The sequence below is a fragment of the Haemaphysalis longicornis genome, unplaced genomic scaffold (genome assembly GCF_048455015.1).
Source record: "Haemaphysalis longicornis isolate Haplotype H1 unplaced genomic scaffold, Haemaphysalis longicornis Haplotype H1 scaffold_6, whole genome shotgun sequence".
Lineage (NCBI taxonomy): Eukaryota > Metazoa > Arthropoda > Arachnida > Ixodida > Ixodidae > Haemaphysalis > Haemaphysalis longicornis.
This window is the reverse complement of record NW_027526407.1, coordinates 95,305,068-95,331,137: the sequence shown is the minus strand read 5'-3', so window position 1 is coordinate 95,331,137 and position 26,070 is coordinate 95,305,068. Positions and strand designations below refer to the sequence as shown.

Here is a 26,070-nt window from a genome sequence, read left to right as displayed (position 1 = left end):
CAGCTGTACGCCTCCGTTACGCAGTAGCCAAGTCTGACGCTGCGCCGGAGGCGCTTGATAGCCGTGTTGCGTGGCTCCTGGAGAGCCATGTTGCGCATGCGCGAGGAGCAGTGACTGCACCAAACCGGACTGGATTGGATTGCAAATCGTTTCAGAAGCAGTAAGCATGATAATCAGCTAATCCTAGACAAGCAGGAAACCTAAGAATAACTAGCTGAACCTTAGCTCACGCTACGTATTGGCCTCGAGGACATACCGTGGTGCCACCTATCGGTGACGTCTCTTGTAGGACGCCGGGTTATGTTGTCGTCTGCTAAAACACATTTCCTGTGCTTATGAGGGCGCAGGTTTTTGTTGTAGCTACTGTGTGCCCTCTCCTCGCGGATTTGGTGCAAATTACAGGAAAAAGTTGCCTACAGACTCAATAATCCGGGCAAGCAATCAGTGAATTGCTTGTTTCCGGCGACACCGCCACGGCTAGGTAGCTGTTACCACCGCCACCGACAGCTCGTACGCAGCCAACTAACGCCAAACACGATCCAAATGGTGCCGAGAAAAGTACGCTATGAATTAATTATGAAATAATTGCGACGTGATGTGTACGAGAATGTGTGTGCAAAGAAAATAGGCCCTGAAGGAGCGGCGGAAACATGCCGCTCAGTTAATTGTGATCTCACCATGCGTTCTGCGCGCATTGCGTGGTAAATCAATGACAACGTGAGAACGGTGAGCCGATTGCTTCGCCGAAAATGCTTAAAAGTACTGGTACGATCTGCAGTTTGGCTTAAACAGTGCCTATTTCCCCTCCAATGTTTTTTTTTTTTATATTTATGTCATGATTTCATTAACGATCACTAGTACTACTGCTGACATGTTTACTTTTCGCCCGACAACTTGTCCGCAATGTACGAATGGTATTACGCGAGTTTTCAGCGCCTTCGAGCGGGTTTAGACGTGCCTACGTGTATTTTTAATTAATGCATCGTCGTGGAAATTTATCATTGAAACAAGGGCTTTTCTCTGTTTACAATGAGCCTTTGCATTTCTCTAGCATCAAGTACGAGAACTCACGACTGCTCAAAGAAGGCGTGGCTGTGTTCGAGGCGAAGCACGTCTTGGGGTAATGGGGAGGTTTAGAATAGGGGAACCAAGCGTTCGGGGGCCCCAAGAAGTTAGGGGAACGCAAAGTAACACACTTGCGCGCGGCGAGTTTTAGAAGAGGGTCTTTCCAACAGCTAGCTCGCCGCCTGTTTCGGATGCGCGGAGTCCGATGTTGGGAACTTTAGGCTTAGCGTCGTCCCTACAACAGCGTCCCTAAAACAACTTTTCACGACACTGTCACCCCGTTTCTGGTAAGTGAAAGTTTGTATACACGGTGACTGCCATTTAAGCGATCGATGATCAAAGTACCTGCCACGGCCTCGGCCGATTTTTGCGCGCAGGTATCGCCGCCCTTCGGCCGCTCGCGGCGCCGTGCGGGAACGGGCCGGCGGTGCCAGGACCGCCATCCGCGGCGGGTCGGCGTATATCGGAGCAGATATTTAAGCATAGGTTTGAAAATCACAGCTCATGGCACTACTTAGCACAATTTTTCACCGCAGTAACATCCAGTTTCGCGAATGTGGAACTCCTTTTCCGTGATCAGTTTGATTTGAAAACGCGGCAGCAAGGTGTTGCTGCCGCGACCTGCGTCCGTTCGAGCCGCCGACAGGCAGGCAAGGCCAACGTTGGTCACGGCGGCCATGTGTGCGGAGCGTTTGTGCGAGCAGTAAACGCTTCCTGATTTCCTGTTTCATCCATTTCTGGCGGACGACAAGCGAAACCTAAAAATTTAGTTCGGCGATCGTCCTAGCCTGCAATGTTGATCGGGGAAAGGAGCCGCAGCGTACCCGCATACACAACCACACTCCAGTCGTTTGCGGGAAGCCTTTCACGGTTGATACGATTATAAAGTCCCCTTGAGGTCAGACTACGCTTGACGCACTGAAAATTATCTTCAAACGCCAAAAATTATCACTAAAATACACTTAGAAGGCACGTCCGAAACGAGATGTCACGCGCTGCAAGCCAAATACGCATCAAAGTAGCAACAGTAGGAACGGGGGAAGGAGGATGATGCAAGGGACGTCAAAACGGTCGCAGCGCCGGCCTCTCCAGTGGTGACCCTCGCGGCCAATGTCCTGGCATAGCCGAGCGAAGGTACTGCTGATTTTTTTTTTTTCGAGCGAAGCTTGTGTTGCCTGATTGGTGGCGTCGTCGCGAATAACCCTGATTCTCCTCGCCCACTCTTTCTCCGTGGCGGCTGTTCATGCGCAAAATACAGGCGCTCCGTTTCTCCGGATACACGGCGCCGCTCTCACAAGTGGCATGGCACATCAAGAAAAAACATCAATGAACCAGTTAAAAATTAGTACCATTTTAACAACTGCGGCAGTGAAGCTAAACATTGGTATCAATCGTGCAGACACACGGACTTCAATCAATTACACGGGGATTTCTTGGTGTTCGCTGGCGTGATACATCCGACTATCAGTCGCGCTCTGCAAATGGTAATCATGTCCACTGCCACATCTTGTCCCGATCCAGGTCTCGTTTAGCGGGATTCGGTGTGCGAAAACGTGACTTCCTTCGACTGTGTCCGGCAACCGCCTGCCTGGAATCGGCATGCTTTGGCTGCCTTGTGAAGAACAGGAGAGGCGTAGAGCATTCACACAGCTAAGCAGTTCGTGATCCGCTCCTTTTGGCTGATTGATTGATTGATTGATTGATTGATTGATTGATTGATTGATTGATTGATTGATTGATTGATTGATTGAGTGAGTGAGTGATTGATTGATTGATTGATTGATTGATTGATTGATTGATTGATTGATTGATTGATTGATTGATTGATTGATTGATTGATTGATTGATTGATTGATTGATTGATTGATTGATTGATTGATTGATTGATTGATTGATTGATTGATTGATTGATTGATTGATTGATTGATTGATTGATTGATTGATTGGGGGGGTTTAACACACCGAAACTACACAGGCTATAAGGCGCGCTGTACTGGAAAGCTCGGGATTCATTCCGACCACCTGGGGACCTAAAGTTCGACATACGGGCGTTCCTGCTTTTTGCCTCCATCAAAAAATAGACCGCCGCCACCGTTAATCGAACCCGCGTCCTTCGATTCAGCAGCACAACGCCTCAGCCACTGAGCCACGGCGACGGGTAGAGCCTCAAACGCATGGTGCTTATATTTATAAATGAATGACTGTAACAGTGGGTTTACACAATCCTAACGCGATTTTGTTTAATCTAACCCACACACATCATTTATTAAAGACGATAGTCTTTCTTGAGCTACTTAAACCCAGAAATTTTGGTCTGTCTGTATGTCTGTTTGTCTGTCCGTCTGTCTGTCTGTGACTCGATTCAGCCATCCGTCCAAAGTAAAACAATGCCTGCGCAATAGTCTTATATAGTCACAGCTAAATCTGCCCGTCTAAGTCCGGTGTAATGTTCATACTCTTCAACATTGTTGAACAAGAACAAGACATTACGCAAATATAAGACAACATAATAATACACGAGTGATATTTGCAGTTTTCTTTTATAAAAAATCATTGATGCTTGATTTCTATGAAATGAAATACTACATCCACTGCAGAAAAAAATTAACTCCGCCGTCGCCTGCTGTCGCCCGCCCCACTATAGCTTCTCGCGGCATATTAAGAAATCAAGCGGAAGCAGCTACGAAAGGTTCCACTAGATAGGCTCCACGTTCTGCTTGGAACGCACGTAGACTAGGGATACGCGGTACTATAAGCATTGAAGTAAGCCGCCTCATATCAAGTGCGTATCCGCCGTATGGCAGCGCTAGCATCGAGGCACCCGGACTGGGGGAGTGGAACGCGGTAAATTTAAATCAACTTGAGCAAACTTTTAGCAAGTTTACCTTTAGAGGAGCGCGACGGAAGAGGAACAGCATAAGAGGTGAGCGGGAAAGCGAAGGGAGGCATTTACTTGAAAAATGTCGGCAAAGACTATCGTCTTTTGTCGACAATTGCAACGAAATGAGCAGATACGCAGCCAATTTTTTACATGTTTATCTGACGGCGCCAAGACAATTGTTTAAAGAACCTGTGCCCTCGATTGTTCTGTTTAATAAAATGTTGCCGTTATGTAACGCAGTATTTTTTTTGTTTGTAATACGTTGGTATTATATATTTCGAAACCCAATGAACTGAGCTGCTCAGCCAAATGTGAGCACCAGGAAAGCAGCGATGGTGACAATATCAAACACTAAAAGCAGTCGCGCGGCTTTCACAGACAGTAGACAGAACACTCCAGAAACTGTAAAACTAAACGGGAGTGAGGCCGTTTGGTGCGATCTTGTGACATAGCTGCACAATTGACTTTCTAAACCCCTCCCATGTCTCAGCTTCACCGCAATGCACTCGACTGACAAATCCATGCCGCCACACCAGCCAATTCCGCGAATAACAGCAGCGTGGGATATCATTCGGCCCCAAAAATTGGATCTTCGTTGTGGCACCATCAAATTTGTAACGACATGTTCGTATCGCGTGGTGCCACAGCGCGCCAACACAAATTTTGAGTCAAATCGTATTCCCGAAATTGCGATTTGCCGAAGTTTCAATGTTGGGTGCATAGATGTGCCCCTAGAGTACATTGTGGCAACCTTGAACCACAAGTCTGCCTTATGGGAAGCAGCTACCAAACCAAGACTTAGTACAGTTGCTTGAACGTCTGTCTAGTGCACACAGCGCGCGGTGAGACCCGTAAGCGCGTTTCGAATGAACTTACGCTCTGTCCTTGATTTGCACACAGAGTAGAAGTGGAAACCGTTAGGAAATGTTAAACGACCCGTGCATGACTTCTTCTACATTGTTTCCATTTCATAGGTGAGGAAGAGGAGCAAGCTTTATTTAAGCCAGCCTTGGGGGCTCACGTCTGGGCGCCCACCTCAGGTAAAGAAAAGGTAGTGCCCAGGAACCAGGAAGGTTTGAAGATTCAGCTATTAAGAGAAAGTGACAAACACCCAGACGGGAATTCGCGGTGTCTTTCACAATTACACACGCAGACAAAGGACAGGAACAATGCTGCCACTATAAAACCGTGTTTTTCTTGTTTTTGCCGGGTGGATAAACAAGGGACTTTGTGCAAGGAAAAATACTTCAGGACCCTTCTCTTGGCGGCTCTTAAACCTCAAGGACAACTTGTAATGATGCTGGGCTTTCGCGTGTTTTTCCCGGCACTTCTTTTTATGACCGAGTGAGTTGCTGCAGTCATTGTGTAAAGCTAGGCAATGACGAGCTGAGGAGGTTTTCATCAGTAACGTAAAAAGTTTTTGCGCCAAACGTATTCACTGTGCGGAGCGAGTAAAGGTCACTCATTCGAGAGAAAATTTTTAGTTCTTTTGCCGTCCAAAAAAAGCAAGAAATAGGCGGCGTTATCTGGAAAGTAAATCTGCGTAAGTGAAGCTGCTGTGAAACCAACACCTTTGTGTTAATTTTATTAGTCTCGTATATTTTTTAGTCCGTGTCACTTGCGCTTATTTTCTCCTCAAAAAAGTAGTTTTTTGGGCAGAGGGATTTACTTCTGGTAAACACGTAAACATGCCATCGTGGGAAAGAGAGCTGTTATCACTAGAGAGATAGAGACAAAACTTCATTAAACTGAGCTTGTCTTTAGCGTGAGAAGTTGGTGGTCGTTGTTATCAGCCCAACGACGACCGAGGCGGCCCTTGCGATCAGGGAGGTCTGTACCTCCCTGTCGTGGGATGCCAGTGCTTCTCTCCACTGCTCAGCTGTGGTGATTCGGGGATAGGGGTTTTGGGGGCAGGCCCACAGAATGTGGGGTAGGGTGGCTGGGGCTGTGCAGAGGGTGCAGTTCGGGGATGGGACTTGTGTTGGGTGGATTAGGTGCAGGCGGGTTGGGTGTGGGTATGTGTTTGTTTGTATGAGCCTCCAGTCTTGCTCTTGGGCTGTTGTGAGTTCCGGGTGCGGGGGTGCTAGCTTTCGGCGGCAGAGGCGGTAATGTTCCGTAATATCGGTATAGTTAAGGAGACTGTCTCTGGATGACCTTGCCCCGTGGGATGGGTCGGGCGCCACTCCAGCTCGGAAGGTAAGATCTCGAGCCTGAGAGTGTGCGGTTTCGTTCCCTTCCTGTCCCGCGTGGGCCGGTGTCCAGAGTATGTCTACTGGGGTGAGGGGGGATTCTTCTGAAGAATTTTGAGCGCCAGGGATGAAATGTTGCCCTGGGCGAAATTTTGAATAGCGGTTTTGGAATCTGAGATAACTGTGGGGGGCGTGGGGCGTTGCGTCAATGCTACGGCTATTGCTGCCTCTTCCGCCTCTGCTGGGTTTTTCGTGCGGATGGTTATTGCATGCACTGGTGGTTCGTCTGTGCCTTTCGTTACGACAATGGCGAATGCTGTTTTATGTCGGTATTCGGCGGCATCCACAAAGAGGGTGTTTTGACCTGGAGGGTATCTTTTTTGTAGGTATGGGGCCCTAAGTTCTCGTCTGTATTGGTGATGTGTTGGGTGCATATGTTTCGGCAGTGGTTTTATGATTAGGTTGTTTCTTATTTCTAATGGGATGGGCTCTTTCTCAGCTATTATTGCCGGGGGGTTGATTCTGAGCTGTTTTAGTATTTGTCGACCTGTGGTAGTTTTGGTCAGACGGACTGATTGATTAGTTAAATGCGCTTCTATTAATTCCTCGCAATTGTTGTATATGCCTAGCTCATCGAGTCTAGCGTTAGATGTACTTAAAGGTATTCGTAATGCTGCTTTGTATGCTTTTCTAATTAGTGTATTTATTGCTTTCATTTCTTGGGCGCTTAGATGGAGGTAGGGGATGGAGTAGGTAATTCGGCTGATTACAAATGCTTGAATCAGGCGAATACGGTCTCGCTCCTTAAGTCCTGCTCTTCGATTGGTGATTCTTTTCATGAGGCATATGGTTTGGTTTACGTGGGTTGAGAGATTCTTGATGTGGATTGTGTTTGAGCGATTCGCTTGTATGTGCAATCCTAGTATTCTGATTGTTTTAACTATGGGTATCTGATGTTGTTGAATGTGGAGTGAAATCTGTGAAAGTGTTTTCTCTTTCTTTCTTTTGGGCGGGAGCAAGAGTAATTCTGACTTGTAAGGTGAGCAGGTTAATCCTGCTTCGTTTGCAGCTTTTGAGACTGCCTCTACTCCTTTTTGAAGGGTGTGTTCTATGTTTGCGTCGCTGCCTCCATGTATCCACAATGTAATATCATCCGCGTATAAAGTGTATTTCAATGTGGGTATTTTGTTTAATTCTTTTGGGATGTTTAGTATTGCTAAGTTAAAGAGGAGGGGTGACAGCACAGCCCCTTGTGGGGTACCCTTAGCTGGTAGTGTTATGGTGTCTGACTGCACATCTCCTACTGATATTGTTGCTGTTCTATTTGAGAGGAAATTTTGGATGTATCTGTAAGTTCTTTGTCCGGGGTTTGTTGCTTGTAAGTTGTTTAGAATAGCTGAGTGTTTAACGTTGTCGAACGCTTTGTGGAGGTCTAGGGCTAGGATTGCTGCTGTGTCAAAGTGATTTGCTGGGGTGATTATTTCTTGTTTAAGTTGCAGTAGTATATCTTGTGTGGAGAGTCCCGCTTGAAAACCTATCATGGTCGGTGGTATGATTTGGAGTCTGCTTAAGTGCTGTGTCAATCTCGCATGTATTATGTGCTCTAATAGCTTGCCCAGGCATGACGTTAGAGATATTGGTCTTAGATTCTCGATTTTGAGGGATTTTCCCGGTTTTGGTATAAACGTGACCTTTGCATGTTTCCATTCTTGGGGTAGTGTTTCTGTGGTCCAATATGCGTTAAAAAGGGCTGTGAGGGTTGTTATTGAAGTGTCGTCTAGGTTTCTGAGGATTTTATTAGTGATTTTGTCTGGTCCTGGTGCGGACTGTGTGCGTAGTTTGTGCAAGGCTCCTCTTAGTTCCGATTCAGTTATTTCTTTGTCTAGTCCGTGGTTCACTTCTCCTCGGTAAGGGTGGATTGGGTCCGGTGATGTTTCTGGGAAGTATGTATCTTTGATTTGGCTGATGAGATCTTCCTGTCCTCCTTTATGGCTTTGTACTAGGTGTGTTATTCGGTTTGTTGTTTCTGATTTAGTGTTGTTGGGGTCAATGAGGTGTTTCAATAACTGCCATGTTCTTTTCATGCCCAGGTTTCCTTGCATTTGGTTGCATATGTCATCCCATTGGGTTTGTGCTAGTTGAGCTGTGTACTTTTGTATTGCTTCGCCCAGCTTTGCTAGTTTCCTGCGTAGGCGATGGTTGAGTTTATTTTTCCGCCACCTTTTTTGGATGCTGTGATATGCTTCTCTAAGGTGTAGGAGATGGGGATCCATTATTTCATCCGGGGGAGTTTCATCTGGCGTTTTCGTATGTAGCTTGACATCCTCTAGTAATTGCTGTGTCCATCTCTCTAGAGATGTCGTTTCTTGTGATTCCTGTTGGTTTTGTCTATGAAGTCTGAATTTTGGCCAGTCTATTATGTTTGGTGATTTGCGTAGTTGTCTTAGCTTATTACCTATGGGTATTGTTATTTGTATTATGTAGTGGTCACTATTTAGTGCGTGTTCTGTAACTTGCCACGTTGCTTGTTTTATGCGATGGGTTAAGGTGAGATCGGGTGTAGTGTCTCTCTGTGCGCTGTTTCCTATTCTGGTGGGTGTCTGGGGGTCATTTTCAAGTGTAAAATGTAGTTGTTGTATCTGTTCCCATAGGTTTCTACCTTTTGCTGTGTCTGTAGGGTAACCCCAGGCTCGATGTGGTGCATTGTAGTCGCCTGTTATAATTAGAGGTTGTGACCCCGCTGCATTTTTAGCTAGTGTGAAGAGGTTCTTAAAATTTTGGCGGTGCGCTTTTGGGGGGCTGTATACGTTGAGTATGTGGAGCGTGTCTTCTTGTTTTTGGGTGGGATGAATTGTAACAAAGTCGTGTTTGACGTCGGTGTTTTCAAACTGTTCCCTTACTGCTGGGATGTTGCGGTGTATCAGTATTGCTGTGAGTGGACTGTTCCTGTTTTGAAATGCTCTGTACCCAGGGAGCGAGACCGTCTTGCCTGTTTCCTGTAGCGTTATAATTTGGGGAGGAGATTGCTGAGCTTGGATGAGTAACTGTAGGCTCTGCTTTTTTTAGAGTATCCTCGGCAATTCCATTGCCATAGCGTTATACTCTTTTTAGGGTTGGCCATTAAGAGCAGGGAATGACATGTGATCTTGGCCCGTTACTGGTTGGACGGTTTCGAGTACTCGTTTAATGCCTTCGTGTAGTTCGTTTCGGAGTGCGTCAAGGCTGGCACTAAAGTTGCTGCAGGTTGATTTAAATTCTACCTTCTGCTCGTGCAGTGTTTTGCGGAGGTTGCTTAAGCTCTTCTCAACAACGGTAATTCGATGGTCAAGAGACGGTTCGGGTTCGTTAGGGAGTGGATCCGCCGCTTTGCGTTTTTGCGCGGGAGGGAGATCTGTGTCCATTTGTGCGTCTGGTTGATCGTTTGTAGCTTTAAGAGTTGTTATTTCATTTCTTAGGGCTTGATTTTCTGCACGGAGTGCCTGTATTTCCTGGCGCATGGCCTTAAGTTCTTGGAGGAACTCAGGGGGTATCGCGGCTGGTGGTGGTGGTGGGGGTTGCGAGGGTGGTGGGGATGTAACTTTGAGGGCTGAGCAGTGGAAAGAAGCAACTGTGTGGCTCACCTTCGGTTCGCCGTTAGGTCTGCTTGCTGTTCGTTTGGTTGTCTTTTTGGTCCCGCTGTTATTGGAGGGTTGGCTGACACTGTTCGATGAGGGGTTTGAGGGCGAGTCCATGAGCACTTGAGCATATGTTATGCGTCGGCGTGGTTGAAAACGTTGCGGGCAGTCCGTCGTCCCTGTCGGGTGGTTTCCTTCGCACACAATGCAGTTTGGTGTGCACGTGTGGTCTTCGGTGGGATTTGGTGTTCCGCAGATACTGCAGCGGCTTGAGGGTTTCTGGTTAGGACAAACATCCTGTCTGTGACCGACTTGCCAGCAGGCGAGGCATGCTTCAGTTTTACGTCGATATGGCTTACAGCGGTAGGTCGTCGATCTGTACCGCACCCAATAAGGGACTCGGTTTCCATTAAATAGGATTTGTGCCATATTCGATGTTCCGAGTCTCTTCACGGCCAAAATGGGGAGTTCTGGGTTGTAGTTGAAAATGCTGCTTTGGATTTCTTCATGGGTATCCGTTTCGGGGATATTGAAAATTATCCCTGCGGTGGTGTTCGAAGGAGCCGCCACATGCGCAGCAATAATGAAGGTGTTGCCGCCTACCTGAATGGCTTTGATGTCGGCGTAGCATTGAGCTCGTTCTTCTGAGGGAGTGCTGACGATTACATAGTTCGGTGTAGGTCGGATACGTAGCTGATCTTGAGGGTTTTGGGCTATTTGGGCTGCTTGAAGCACCGTGTCCGCTAGTGCTGCCGGCGTAACTTTGCGAAGATCCAGTCCTCCCCGTGGTCGGAGCACTAACGCGTACCCAACGTCACACATGATGACTTCTTGGGGTGGTCTTAGCTTCCAAGCTGCTCTAACCATTCTAAGCTGCCTGTTTTTCCTTCAGTTATTCTGCAAAGATTACTTCACAGCCCTGAGTTATTTTTCCGCGTATTCACCGGCCGTCTTTTATACATGCCTCATAGGTGAGAGACAGGGAGAGAGAGAGAGAGAGAGAGAGAGAGAGAGAGAGAGAGAGAGAGAGCAGCTTTTAATAAATATATATGCACGGAGCCCTGCCACCCTCCGCGGTGGCTCAATGGATAAGTCGTTGTGATGCCGATCACGAGGTCGCGTGTTCGATTCCCGGCCGCGGCGGGCGCTTTTCTAATGGAGGCGAAAAGCAAACATGCCCTTGTGTACGACATTTCGGCACACGTTAAATATCCCCAGGTGGTCAAAAATATCCCTCCACTACGGAGCGCCTCATAGCCTGCGTTGCATCGACTCGTTAAACCCTACAATCAATCAATCAATGTTGCGGTCAGCCATGTTTTCTGGCGTGTGTTTGTAGTGTGGCGTATGGTTGTGCAGTTCCAAAAGATGTGATATTTGTTTAGAATAGCGGGGCATGTGGAGCAAGTAGGGGGCGGTGTGTCATGATCTCCCCATATCTAGTGTAGTCTAGCTGGAGTATCCAAGGTGTCAGTTGAGCTTGTCTTATTAGGGCTGCTTGGTATCTTGTGAGCGTGCCAGAGAGCTGTGGGAGCTCCCTCCTCCCAGTGGAGTTGTCCTTCAGTTTAGCTGCTGTCCGGACCATGAGTGTTTTGTTTGGTTCGAAATTGGCAGTTTCTCTGGCTGCAGCTTCTCGGGCTAGCTGATTAGCCACTTCGTTATCGGCCATTCCTACTTCCCAGGTATCCATTACACTAGTACAGCACCCTTGATGCTGTTGTTGATGGCCGCTGCTATGGGCCTTGTTCTCAGCGGCGAGATTCCGTTTGCTTGTGGTTACAAGCCAGCCATTTCGTGTGCGCTCCCAGCCCCCTACAGCTTCGCTTGAAAGACTTCTTTTATTGTTTCGTTCACCAGCTAAAGAGCTCCGTTGTTCTGCTAGTGAGTAGAACCGTGGGTTTTAAAACGAACAAGCAGGGTTCGAGCCCCAACACATCAGCTATTTTAAGGGCGACGCTTTTCGGCGAATCGTAATTTTCCCTGTCCATAGTTAAAAATACAAAAAAAAATGCCGAGCGCGCCCACGTGAGCGCGCGCCTTGCGCTGACCCCCCGGCAGTGAACAAAACCCAGAAAATGCGCCGCGCTCGTGTGTGCGTTGCCCACAATGACCGTCCAGTGTCCCCTGCGCGCGTTTGTTAAGCCAAGCATACCCACTTAGGAAGTGTGGGTACGATTTCGGCGACTTCGCCGCAGCTAAAAAAACAAAATAATCTACGCATTAAGAATCCCTTCTTCTCCAAACGGGAGAGTCAGAACTGGACGTGGAGGAGCCCGAATGGGGTGCATAAAAATTGGGCCCATCTCCCCGCGAGGGGGACTCGAGTAAATGCGTGGCATAGGGGCTGGGTGTATTGGGTTAACGTTTTGTGTTTGGGGAGTTGGTGGTAGTGAATGCGTTGTGTCAGCAGCTTCTTGACGTAGTTTGAATGAGTCAAGGATAAAAGGTGCGTTCGTAGCCTCCCATTCTGTGTCGGCTTTGTGGCGCAGTGGGTAGAGCACCGTGTACATTGCGTTCCGCCCGCAGGGTCGAGGGATCAAAACCAGGCGCCGGATAGTATTTTTTTTATATAGTGTAGGGGGAGGGGTGCGGACTGCGACTACGGACGTCAACGCGGGTGACATCGTGAGTTACTGAAATGCTTTGCATTTAAAATACCCAGCGCTCTTGTGTGCTGCCCTCGCGGCGACTGCCCAGCATCCCAGGCACCCGTTTGTCAAGCCAACCATACCCACTTAGGGACATTGGCCAAGATTAGCCAAAAAAACGGCAGCGTTCGCCGTAATCGTGATACCACTTGCTGGGAGCATACGGGTCATAACGTACGCCACTCCAAGGTGATGTGCAATGATGATCACTTTAAGGTGGTGGGGGTGGTTGTTGTGCGGGACCAGGCGGCAAGGTTAGTCTGGCTGAATATGCCGGCAATTGCTCCGTCCAAGCTCTTCCTAATTAGTCAATGGTAGTGTCCTTTCACCACGAGCACGAGTTTTCCAGTTCCGTCTGCTAAAGGAAGCTTAGTAGAAGGCGCGACACGTCTCTGCGCAGCATTCAATTTCCCCTTCGGAAGACGATGTGGTCCAGAGTGCTGTGTAAGGCTGCCAGCTTTCGAATCGATGAGATCTTTGCAGTCCGCTCGAAATCATGCTCTGGGCAACACATCACGTAGTGTTGTACATCCCCTATCACAGCACATGACGAACGCAGAGGCGATCGCACGGGGCCCACCTTGAAAAGCCACGCTGGGGTCTTCGCTGAGCCCGTTCGGATGCGGTACAGCAGTGTTTCCTCCGATCTGGTAAGTCCCTTTGTGACGCAAGGCTGATGATAGGTATCTCCCAAGGACTTCGAATGGTTGACGACTGTTCGCCTGAAGTCGTTACAGTGATCGGCGGAAACCAAAAAGGTGAAAGAAGCTCACACCCATAGCAACAATGATGGAGTAAAGGTCGTTGGGGCAACGAAGAAGAATCAAACCGGCTGCAATCTTGGATTTGAACCGTCATTATAGTCGTGAAGGTTGCGTACAGCTTCGCTACGTTCAAGCTACCGCGTTAGTGTAAGCTTCCTTCATTTTTTTTGTGGTTCCAGATCCGTTATTTCTTTTTATTGTAAAATGTTCTCTTAGCTTAATTCTGCACATTTTTTGCGTAATTAAACGTGGCTTGGTATCTTCTAGGTCTCTTTACCAGTGGGGCCTGGCTATCAGCCGCTTGAATTAACGTTTTGCATTGCACCGGAAGCGCTGGCATTTTACCTATTTCGGAACGAAATATCGCTTTCCAGCGAACATGCTAGTCCGAAATAGCCCTTCTCCAACATGCAAGTCATTGTTGCGCGTTTAGTTTCCGTAAAGCAATGCTGTTCTCTGTTTACACAGAGGTAAAAAAAGAGCTGCATAATACTCGCGCAGATGCCATAAATTATTTAGCCATGCATGTCTGCAAACCGATACAAGCATTACGGCCCTGTTAATGTGTGTGTGCTTCGATTCGTGCTGAACATTTTAGTGGCGGCCAGGAAACGCTTTCCAAATTTTGGGTGAATGCCTAAACAGCGTGAGGACTTGGTATCATCGTTCCGAGTTTGAGTCAGCATCTCAAATAGCCCCAAACCCTCAACAGGTGTGCTGAATGAAGCTTCGGGCTTTCGGTAAAGCCTGTGATACATTTTAGCGCAATTAACTCTTTATTATTAGAGACTCACTTTTCAGAACAAGATCTAAAGCCACAGCTGCACCTCTGCTTCTCTCCGTTCATTGTTACCGAGCATGACGACTGATGTGTAAAAAAGTGAAAGCCGGAGATAATAAGATAGGGAATGAAAGTATAACAATGTTCAAAAAATACCATTCGAAAATACGTTCCGGTGCTTTAGACGACGAAGCTGGACCTGGGGTATGGAGGAACCACTGAGGAGGGCCACAGATTATTGCGGCCGCAAAGGAATGAACATTTTCCCCTTTTGCCTTCCTCCAAAAAACGGCCAACGCGTCCAAAATCGAGCTAGATTCTCTTAGTTAGGAAGCACAATCCTTTATCCACTGAGCCATGGGGTTAAGTGACATGAAGAACTACCCTGGCAGGTCGGAAAATGAACTTCCTTGCGAGCAAATGAACCAGTAAATACCAAACTACGTGGGTTAATTTGGAAATGAGGCAAACAGCAATAAATAAGAAAAGTACAAGGAAAACGCTTCGACATTAGCTGCTCGTGTAATTACACGCACCTCATTACGATTTCTGGGTTTAGAAGTGAACAACTGTGAAAGTATTTCAGTTTAAAAGGTAATATACGAGATGTTGCGGTCAATCTGGGTTTCAGTTCACACGACGTTCTGCATTATAAAGATTTATTGTGTCCAGTACTATTGCGCCAAGAAAGCTTAAACCCGTTACAGCGTTGAAATCTCAGGCTCACAGACGTTTTTTGTCCAGGGATTCTCCGGGACTTCCTTTTTCCTCGCATTTTACAATCTACAACGTAAATGGTCTATATCTTTTATACTCGATACTACTTTTCAATTAATTTCCTCCTGTAACGATGCAGTTCCACACAAACATGGCTCATGTAAAAATGTTTGCGTGTGTCTGCTAATGTCTCGTATTTGTTGTTAATATAAATTTTGAATTCCGTGCTTAACGATGTAACCTCTCCCCTACTACGCAAGTTTAACATGTTTGCCAACTCGTTCCCTTTTGTACCCTTTGTTCTTTTTGAATACAAACGGGTTTCTGTTTCTATTTACGGTTCAGCTCCTATTTGTACATCTGGCGCTGGCTTGGCGCCACTCTCTGTACGTGGCCGCGCACCCAACCCGCAAGGTATGCCTTGTGTGCTCCAGCTCACAATACCTGTGAGCATACTTCTGTGGCTCGTTGCCTGGCGATTGCCTTTTGTGGTCTACCTCGTAACAAATGCTGCACTAGCAGGCCTCACACTGTGTCTTGGATACTGGTTACTGTGCAGCGCACGTCGAACCTTCTTGAACGGATTAGTGGATCCCAAAGGGAAGAGTGTGCTCATAACAGGTAAGAAAGTTTGCGCTTCCTAATAGCGTTCCTCAGTGTGTGTTTGATGATAACTTCATGGTAGGGTTCGTTGATGTGAGGGTTGTTGTCGTTCCTGCTTGCCAGTTTCTATTCCTAGTCATGACATGCCAAACACTAGTGCAGTGCAAATGAAATAAAAGTTGAAACAGAAAACTGAGAATGCACCTATAGCGACAAAGGAATGCTTAAAATGCATAGACAGAACCAATAGTAATTCATCGCTTCTGCTTTAATCAAGTCCTTCGGGACGCATGTAGAAATTTTTGTAATTTCAAAGAGAGTTTTGGATAGCTCATGTCTTCGTACTTTATGATGCCCCAACCCGCAGCTGAAAAATGGCTTTGCGGATACCATCATATAGTCATTTTTACTGCTCATGCGCTAAGAGCGTAAAAAATAAAATAAAGTGATTATGTATGCTTCATTTCCGGCAAGAATTACGTTATACGTTTGCTGAATGTGAACACCAAACATTATCTTCTCGAGAATCTGAGTTTCAGGGGTGCCTTCAAGGGGCTGTTTAGGTAGACGTTATCGCGACGGTCCGGAAAATTATCCCTTTACGACTATTTAACCTCGCATTCAAAATAATCTGAATTTTTTAAAACCGTATTATTAGCTTTCACCCGAGAAACCATTCACTTGTGGAAAATAAGCCTATTTGATTTGATTTTTTTCATTGACCTATTTTCTATCGTTCGTCCTCCTTATCTTGTTTTCGCAGCTAAAATGTACTAAAGTTATTTTCTAGCATTCAACCTTTTCATGCAAGCCTTCGTCACAAATATAACTAGCGTAGGGCCATAAAAAACAAGAACGTTTTGAACTTGCTGTGCCAAATTCTCACAATGTGGCTTCTTTTTGTTTCCTCGCGAATTCTCTATAACATGTGATGTCCATGTGGTGCGCGTGTTTCCGATGGGCCTCCCGTCTAGCAAATATGTTTGCTTTCAACAAAGGAGACAGACAGCGCTTCGACGGCGCGATCGATGCACGGGATATGACATGGGAGAGATGCTTCACATCGAATGGGATTGATAGGTAGATGAGTATAGAGAACAGCAGGGACAACGGGGTGCCAAGATTTTATCGTTCTATCGCTCCATCCGGTATTCGGTCTTACCCTACTTCGTTTGCTTTCCATGGCAGCCACTCCATTAAGCGCGTAGTCCACTGGCCGTATGTCACTCGCATAGCAATACTGGCCTAATCCGACTTATTACGCCTAATCTGAACTAGAATGTCTCAGATAACCCGCTACGTTTTTATGCATAGGCGTCAAACCTGCCATTCTTTTTTCTGTGGTTTTGGGCTGATCTAATCTTCATTTTAATGTACTTAGTAAAACACATGGTGCAGCCTCATGCGTCCCCACCAGTAGTACAAATTCATTGTATGCCAGTCTCATAAGACACACAGGTAGCCTACTTCTCACGATTTCTTAATACTTTCAAAGTGTAGCCTGCCGAGTACCAATTATCTGCTTCATAACCTTTACAAGGTAGCACACAGTACTGATAACTTGTTGAAGAGTGCAAATTCACTCACTGGTTCAAAAATTAGATTAACTGCCTCACTTGAAGATTTGTGGAGGTGTAAATGTTGATACTTATTTCAAGCGTGGAGTTTTTCAGTTGCCCTGGCGGTCGTCCGTCCAATGTCGTTGGGTGTCATGCACCCAGGTTGATAGCAGAACTAGTAAAGAGAGGGCACCAAAGCTTCCAAGTTTATATCAAAGCTAGTCCCGGGAGGGCGCCACAGCCTCTCGTAATAGACCCCGCGAGCAAAGAGCTGGTGCTTCCCGCCGTGAACGCCGAAAAGTTGGCACAGTCTGATTGACAGCTCATGCTAGCTTGCGAAAGACAGCAACGCTGGAGCGCCGATTCGTCTGTGCCACGAAGTAAAGCAGAAGCAAAGCGTCAACGGAGAGTGCAAAATCCCCAGCTTCGTCAGTCAGCAGTCGAAACTCAACAATAGCAAAGGAAAGCGAATCCTGCGGTTCGAGTTGAGGACGCACAAGCGAAACGGGTGAAAAGGCAAGGCAGAGACAGAAAAAGAAGGAACACACTAAAAAATGAACAAAAACAGAAAAACTACTGGGAAACAAAATCAACTCACAAATACACACAAGATAAACACAAGGTACTCACAACACCAACCCAAGAGAAACAATGGCGGTTTACTGCTCCTTACATCGACAGCTATCATGATGAATGAAACTGCATGCATTTTTTTTGTCATACAGTCCATTTTTTGAGAGAAACCATAAATAAGTACAGTTAGAATACAGACCGATAAACCTTAAAGCACTCATTTATTAGTTCCGCCCGTCATCGTTGTAACGAGTGCGCTGCGGATAGTCCTGGCGGCCGCAGCAGACCCAGTAAAATGGAGGATGGGCAAAAAAGGAAGTGTGAAAACGCAAAAAAACAATAAAATAATCATCTAGAAATTCTTGAATAGTAAATGTGCTTAGCCCTGAGTATATCTACTCAGAATTTTGGAGATGGGTTTTGTCTACGAGCACACAAACACAGCTGAAAATCTTGTTGATGGAAGGCGTCGAGCCCCGTAGCACTGATGGATCACGTACACTCGTCAAGGAATTTGAAAGCAGTCCTTATATGTCTAACGGCACACTCAATGCCCTCGTCCATTGCCGCCCTGGAAATTAAAAAAAAAACCTTGCCATTTCAACTAACGTGAAACCTGTGGTGGGGTGAAGCATGCAGTGTATAGATGTATTCTTGGCGCCTTGGCGTTTTTGTCAACGGCGATGAAACCGTTAGGGGGGTAGAGGTATACAGCTTTGCTGTAAAAGTCTCTGGTCATTGAAACACCAAGTTCCCAGCGCGAGGCTTAAACGAGTGTCCCGGTGTTTTTTAGTGTGCATTAGGAAGCGCTCCAGCGCGAGGCAAAAACGAGTGTCCCGGGGTTCTTTAAAGACGATAGTCTTTCTTGGGCTACTTGAACGGGAAAATTTTGGACTGTCTGTCTGTCACTCGATTGAGCCAGCCGGCCAAAGTAAAACATTATCATACTCACAGCCAAATCTAAACGTCTAAGTCAAGTGTTAATGTTCAAATTTGTCAACATTGTTGAACAAGAACAAGACATTACGCAAATATAATGCCGAAAATCAATACATGAGTGATATTTGCAGTGTTCATTTATTAAAAATTTACGGATGCTTGCTTTTCTCGATAACAAATAAAATACTACATCAACTGCAGAAAACGGTCGCCTGTTGTGGCCAGCGCTCCCTTGCGGAATCCTAAATATCAAATGGCAACAGCAACAAAAGCTTCCACTAGATAGGTTCCGCATTCCGCTTTGAAGGCTCCTGGGATGGGGCAACGTGGTTCTATAAACATTCTAGTCGGTCACCTCGATTCACACGCGTCTCCGCCGTACAGCAGCGCTGTCATTGAGGTACCCTACTGGGAGCAGTGGGAGGAGGTAAATTTAAATTGACTAGAGCAAGCCTCTAGCTCGTTATCTTGGAAGGAACGAGACGGGAGAGCAACAGAATGAGTGGTGAGCGGGAAAGAGAAGGGATGCACTTATTTTGCAGGGGCGCCAGTCGACTATCGTCTTGCACCGGCATCTGCAACGAAAGGAGCAGATACGCGGCCAATTTTCTTAGTACGTTTTACGTTCTAGCACGAGGCGTAGACGAGTTTTCTGTGGTTAATGGTAATACTTTTCAACATTGCAGAACAAGAACAAGACAGTACGTAAATATAAGGCCGAAAATCAATAGATGAGTGATATTTGCAGGCTTCCTTTCGCAGTGTTCGCTCTAGCGCGAGGCGTAAATGAGTGTCCCGGTGTTTTTTTAGCGCTCCAGCGCAAGGCGTCACCGAATGTTCCGAGGTTGTTTTTTTTAACGCGTTACGTTCTAGCACGAGACGTAAAGGAGTTTCTCGGTATTTTTTTAGTACGCTTAACGAAGCGCTCTAGCGCGAGACGTAAACGTGTGTCCCGCTGTTTTTTAAACGTGTTACGTTCTAGTGTGAGCCATAAGCGAGTTTTCCGGTTTTTTGGTACCGTGACTACATGAGACGACGATTACGACGACGGCGGGAGACGCCAACAGCCCCAGCCACTAAGGGGTTTCGCCCCTAAAAAAATTATGGAAGGGCGAGGCAGCACTATCATGTTGCCTACCACTTGCTTAGGTGTACAACAGGGGCGGTGGCATTACGCGGTGTTTACTTCCTGGTGACTGCCCCTTGTTGTGTGCCTTCCTTTTGTAGTAAATGCCTGTTGATTTTGTACTGATCAAGGATTTGAAGTTAGTTTCTTTTTGTTGGACGCAAGACCTACAATGCGCCCGAGGAAAATAAAAGTGCACAGTTTACATCTTTGTGTGGATTCTGGAATATCGTATTTGCCCGTAATCGCTACTGCGTTCGATGGACGTTGGGAAGTAAAAAATATGTGTTTGTTTAGGAATCGGAGGGTGCTGCCTGTTTTCTTCATAGCTTCTATCTTTGGCATGCAGGTTGCGACACGGGATTTGGCCACCTCTTGGCCAAACGCTTGGCAAAAGATGGATTTCGCGTCTACGCCGGCTGCCTACGCTCAACGAGTCATGGAGCCACGCATCTCAAGCTCATTCACGGTGTGCGAGTTCTGCAACTTGACGTCACGAGGGAACGAGAAGTCGCTGAAGCCTTCAACACCATCTCTAAATGTGACGATGGGACCGGTTAGTTCATACGTCCTTCAGGTGCAACCAACGTTTGAAACGGAAGCAGTTAAAGCAGTATAGAACATATATCTGTTTCCTCCCACCGAATGCCCTTAAAGATGTTCAAGTAACACAAACCTTCCCTTTTTATTACTCCTGCTAATGATTGAGCACAATTGTTCTTTCATATTTATTTTCGCTCACACATTTCGGACTTCGCAATTTCCTGGACCTCAAATAAAGAAACGCGCCAAAACCAATAGGCGGAAGCTTCACTGCTTTTATTTTTCTCAAAGTGACTTCTTATACAGTAAAAACTCGTTATTTCGAACTCGAAGGGGACCATAAAATTGTTCTAATTCCGCGGAGTTCGAATTAGCAGGTGGGCGCTAGAGTGAATGGAAATCGCGCCACACTGCGCGGCCAGAACACAAAGAAGCCACCTCCGGACTCGTTATCGCGAATTCGACGCCACTACACGTTTGTGGCGGGTGATTTCTTAAATATTGTTTCGCAACTAATAATGGCATGGGCCGGAGCACTGACGACGGGGGCGCGGCGCCCACTGTAGACGTGAAAGAAGCTGTTGCAGAAGCGTAGCGCGCGCGCCACATTGTTGTTTTCCTGTTTCGTTGTTTTGCATTGGTTTGGTTTGCATTTGCAACCCATTGTGATCACTTGGTGCCCACTTCTTCTGCCAGGAGCGATGGAAACCAGGCGATTATAGTTCGAATGAACCGTTCTGGATACCGACGCGTTAGAATTATCGGGAGTTTTCCCCCATTGAAATATACGGGGAATGCCGGGACGAGCGCGTGATTTCGACGTAACCGAAAGTTCGAATTACCCGAGTTGGAATTAAAGAGCTTTTACTATATCTTATAACCGACTGTAAGGCTTTGAGTGAGATCCTTACAGCCCACTTCTGCTAACATATCCTGGACACAAGAATCCCTCCTGACTGAAAGCCTTTGTAAGATCTGTGTTAGGGTACCTTAGCGCAACCTCATATCATTACATCATAGCTTAAGAAGCTCACGGCGGATATATCGAGATTGCGCTTCGATATTCTTAGTTATCTGGGAAACATTATTTCGCTTTTTTTGCGTCGTCGACTGACGCAGCCTTTTGCATGGGGATATCCGGTAGACTAGCAGAGATGAAGCGACATTTTCAAGCTGAACGCGAGGATCTACATTCACTGTAAAAAAATCTCGCTTCGGAAAGGGGTCGGTGTAAATTGGTAGCAAGATACAGGGAATCATGACCGGACGTTACGTCGTTAAGTAACGTTGAGTTTCCGCAAAGCTATCTGTATACTAAGATAACGTTGATAAAAGTAGATGGATGTCCTCGGATGCAAACGATGGTATTATCTTTATGGGTGCGTATGTATTCAGTCTTTTCCGGCATATAACCACCCAAAGTACTAGAGAAGTGACACCCAATTTGATGCCATGGTGGACGTGAGACCAAAGCAATATGCAATACATCACAAAAAATGACGTAATTTTCAAGTGACATCACTGGTGATGGGACTTGTGCTTCTGAGGGCAATAGTTCGGTCCACCTACCAGGTTCATAACACACAGTTTTGTAGGGCCTTGTCATTTCAATAGCGTTGCAATAGACTTGCAGTGTCCTCTAAGTTCCCAAACGACGGTCGTTTCGTAAATGCCTAATGCGGCTGCCAACGTGTGCTTGATTGTGAAGTAATACTTATACTATCAAAGTGTTGTTGTTATACCTTTCATCTGTACTTTTTATGTTCTTATTAACCTCGTAACTATCATGGCTTGTTTATTTTAACCGCACTTCATCACAGCCGCTGTACACTGCTCTAAACTTCACGGTGAGGAAACGTTTTCCTCTGAGCGTCATCTTTATATTCGCATTGCTCAGTTTTCGCGAACACCATTTGTGCGCTATGCTAGCGTAACTAGGCTTCATCATCCGGTCGTTCGTTGTCCTTGTCATTCCTCCAGAGCTGTGGGCCGTGGTTGCCAACGCTGGTATCATGACCGTGGGACCGCCAGAATGGCATGGTGACAGAGCGATGCGACAACTGTTCGACGTGAACGTCTTCGGCGTCACTTCGGTGGTCCTGAAGTGCGTGCCACTGCTGAGAAGGCAGCAGGGAAGAATCGTCATCGTAGCCAGCATGTTCGGTACGCCACATTCTTTTCTTAGAGGACGCTAGGGCGTCAGAGAATGAACTCCTTGTTCCTGCTTTCAAGGGACCCCGCAACACTTTGGATGAACGCTTTCCCTTTTTAGTTCGCGACTAGAACCACTGCAACAGCTATAGTTATCGCCAGCACGGAGCGGACCTGCGTGATTTGCTTGTCGCACCAGACACGGCTTCCATTTCTGGTTTGTTTTTGTGGCTTCTTTTTTTTCTATCGATAAGCGTTCGTTGCTGCATCCGAATGAAAACCGGCCAAAAGCCGCTACATGGCCTTAGGGACGTGATTCGAGCCGCCGTAGAACGTCAAGACCGGCAAAGACGCAAAAATCTTTTGAGCGAGTTTACAAGTTATCTCCAATTATCCCGGGATAATTAGAAATTAATGGGAGAGGTCTTTGCCCTGCTGGGGGCATAGATAGGCTAGTAGTGATGATGATGATGACAGGTTAGATGATGGGCATAGAGCCGTAATTTTTGGCTGAGATACTTTGCCATCTCATAATCTAAGTACTGGGTGTGTTAGGTGAATACGTTCTGCAAGCATCTAAGATTTTAGGAAAAGTTGAAAAAAGTGTTGCAGGGTCCCTTTCAAGTGGGGAGTCGTCATGCAGCTGTGCGTAGGGTGTCCGGTACAATTTTTGCTAATAGCGACTGGTTTCACAGTAAACGAGAATAACAAAGTGTGTCAGTGTGTACTGAATTTTGGAGGTGTAAAGTGAAGTATATCCCACGATGGCACCGCACACATCATTGATGCAGGTTGAGAACCTGAAGCTCTAGTTTGAACTTACCCTGATTGCCTGTTTCTGCAGGCCGAATGACGGCTACACTGGCCGTGCCCTACTGCATGTCGAAGCATGCCCTTGTTTCGTTCGCCGATGGGCTGCGCCGTAGGTTTCACGGCACTGGACTGCACGTGAGCACCATTGAACCTACGGCGTACAGGTACGAGCACTGCCTGGTAGTATAGTCAGTAAAACAGCGGTACGAAAAAATATGTTTCTAAATTTTGACGTTCGAATTCGCACAGTCACAAGTCTTATGACAATAAATACGGCAAGGGGCTGCTCGCTACAAATGAAGCACTGTACCAGGTGGTTGGCGTAATACCGTACATGCGTCTCTTTGAGTCGTGTTCTGGGGAGCTCATGCTCGGCTCGCGGAAAGAAACAAGGCATGATGGCACCGGTCTAAAACAAAAAAAAAACAAATGCTAAGGGGGTAATCGCCATCTCCTTACAAAATGCATGATGATGTTGTTTGGATGTTACTGGCGCAAGGCTAACTGGGGCCCAGAGCGCCAAAACAATGGTTATATATGACCGACGAAGACGTAAACTACAAAATGCACAAACGACTGCAAATTACTTCGCACTCCTTCCGATTTAGTGTGTGCTAAAGCAATAATGTCCAGTCGCCGAACGTGTCCTCGCGTTGTCACAACCATCTTCCCTTCTCTTCCTCTCTTAGTAGATACCATCTCGGCCCCCTCTCAGTTTTGCATTTAGGACGTAGACCCTCCTTTGCGCACATACTTTTACTTAATTCAATTCAATTTATCCGCTTTGCAGTGCTCGTGCGCCTTCCGTTAGTACACCGATTTAAAATCTCGTTTCCGTAAATGTCGTGACGGGGTTACAGGGCACGTCAAACAAAGCGCACATTTTAATAACGTGCCTTTTAACTGCGGCGCTGTTTCAAATTGAGTTCCAGCTGTGCCGGGCGTCGATCAGAAATCGGCGCAGTGAAGTGGGGAGGAGAAAAAGTCTGGGCGAAGAATTGTGAGGAGAAAGGGGCGAGGAGACAAGGAGTCAACGAACAAGTGTTAAGAGTGCGCGTCGTATCGCAGATGTGCGGGTGGAGGACACGCGTTGGGGATTGGCTGTACCTAGTGAAGTTAAAGCTATAGAAAAGCAAACTACACTATAGAGAAAAGGCTAAGGCTATAGAAAAAGATAAGTTAAACTAATGAAGACTACCAGCTCTGCTGTTTCCCCAGTTTTCGCATCTGAATTGTGAAGGTGGCTGAATGTTTTACTCGCCTGATTGCTACCTGGGATAACTAACATACTCAAATTACTCATAGATATTCACTACGTGTACTTAGTACGCAGTTCTGAATGAAGGGCTACCACTGTTTCACTCGGCCTACCTTAAGCCAGCAAGAGCCGGATCTACCGAGGCTTTATGGATGCGTGCTCGTTTTCATTCCCGACAATCACAACCACAGACTTAAATTCACCTTATGTCCTTTCCAAATCATTTACCAAATAACGGCTAATAGAAGCTTCTTTGGAAAGCTTGTGGTACATTTAACTCGGGATCCAAGCAATCCAGGTTCGATTCGACCTATCTTCGGCGTTCATTTTTATATTTTGTGTTGTTTCGATGCACCTTTTGTTGATTGGGGTTCGTAATTAGTTTTCAGCATTTTAAGTGATGCGCTCTTTTCGAAGATTACGTTACATTCGGTTAGGTTACGTTAGAACAGGTTACGACAAGTGCTTTGGTATTAGCGAATCTAAGCACGCTTGGGAGTGCAAAGTAGTGCCAGACTTGGCGTTAGGGAATGTAACTTCATCGGACGTCACTTTAGTAGATTGCTTAAAGGGACGTCCGACAGCACTCCAGACGCAGCCTTATTCTTTCATCCATCGGGCGTCCTGGGTACCCAGAGTTCCTCAATGTATACCAGTTGCGAAACTCCGCTTCAGTTCGGATTGCCAATGCCCTCCTGCTCTTTCGAAGGTAATGGGCAAGTATACTGGCGAGGCACCTAGTGGATAAAAACTGGACTTAGCTGAGCTATTACTAACAAGAAAATATTTATACAATAAAGCTTGCTTTTTGAATTGGAAGACATAAATTATTTAATATTAACTTGTGCTTTCACGGTTTCTGCTTTTATGACTTACAGCAGTAGCCGCAAACACCTCAGCACTACTTCAAATTACTGCCGACAGACGACAGGCCCTTCAACTTTCCCCTGGCTTGCATCAGCGCAGAGCGGCCCACTGCAGACGGGCTTTTGATAGATGGGACCTATGGGGACTTTGAGAACTGTTATTTATTGAGTAACAATGCTGTGTACCATCATTCAGCCATGTTTGGGGTCATTTATTCAAGACACCGGACGTTTGGTTTAAAGTGTTAAATATTCTTTTATCACGAATGTCCATGAGGAATTCATACGGGCTTCGCGAAAGTTCAATATGACGCGCACGGGTCGAATTTCAATGAAGCGCACGTTGCTGCCATGCTTGGGGTTTCCGGGACTGGCTTGTTACACAGCAATGAGGCCTACGAAATAAAATTTCTACGAAATTTCTACGAAATTTTTACGGCGTACCTACGAAAAAAAATTTCAGAGTGGTCGGGTGTGCATTCGCGTGAGTGTGCGTGCCTGCATTCATATGTACGTAAACATAAATGGCGCGCAGTTCACATTTACAACAGAAAGCTGTCCTGAGCACGAAATTTGACCGTCAATTCAAGTGCTCGCAACGGATGCTAGCCAGCCAGCAAGCAAATATGCCGCAGTCCCAAGCCTAGCGATCTGCATCACAACGATACAAAAAGTTCACATATTAAAGCGAACTACTGCTGTGTCCGATTTTAGGCAAAGTTTATACAAAGATGCTGTGAGGTCGAATGAAACAAGTGACGAAAACTTCTTGCATAAAGATTACTCGAACTAGTCAACATGTGTCTGACGGCAGAAGAAAAATTGTGGTTCAGTAGAATCTACAGTGGGGCTAGTTGGTTCAGGTACATGGTTAAATAGCGCGTGATGAACGAGGACAATGCGTTTACTCTTCTTTTGTCCTCGTCTTAAAGCGTTGTTTAAGTACGAGAAGTTGGAGTTGAAGAAAAACAGATTTATTT

At 46.3% G+C, this 26,070-nt stretch overlaps 1 protein-coding gene across 1 annotated transcript in view; it reads left to right on the top strand.

The window, feature by feature from the left end:
- LOC144143144 (dehydrogenase/reductase SDR family member 9-like) overlaps nucleotides 1–26,070 on the top strand; it is a 54,493-nt gene that overhangs the window by 27,511 nt on the left and 912 nt on the right. Inside the window, exons 3-7 of the mRNA XM_077674950.1 lie at nucleotides 15,005–15,105; nucleotides 15,219–15,280; nucleotides 19,809–20,015; nucleotides 21,983–22,165; nucleotides 22,998–23,130. Of these exons, the coding sequence (XP_077531076.1) occupies nucleotides 15,005–15,105; nucleotides 15,219–15,280; nucleotides 19,809–20,015; nucleotides 21,983–22,165; nucleotides 22,998–23,130 (686 nt within the window). The remainder of the gene's footprint in view (nucleotides 1–15,004; nucleotides 15,106–15,218; nucleotides 15,281–19,808; nucleotides 20,016–21,982; nucleotides 22,166–22,997; nucleotides 23,131–26,070) is intronic.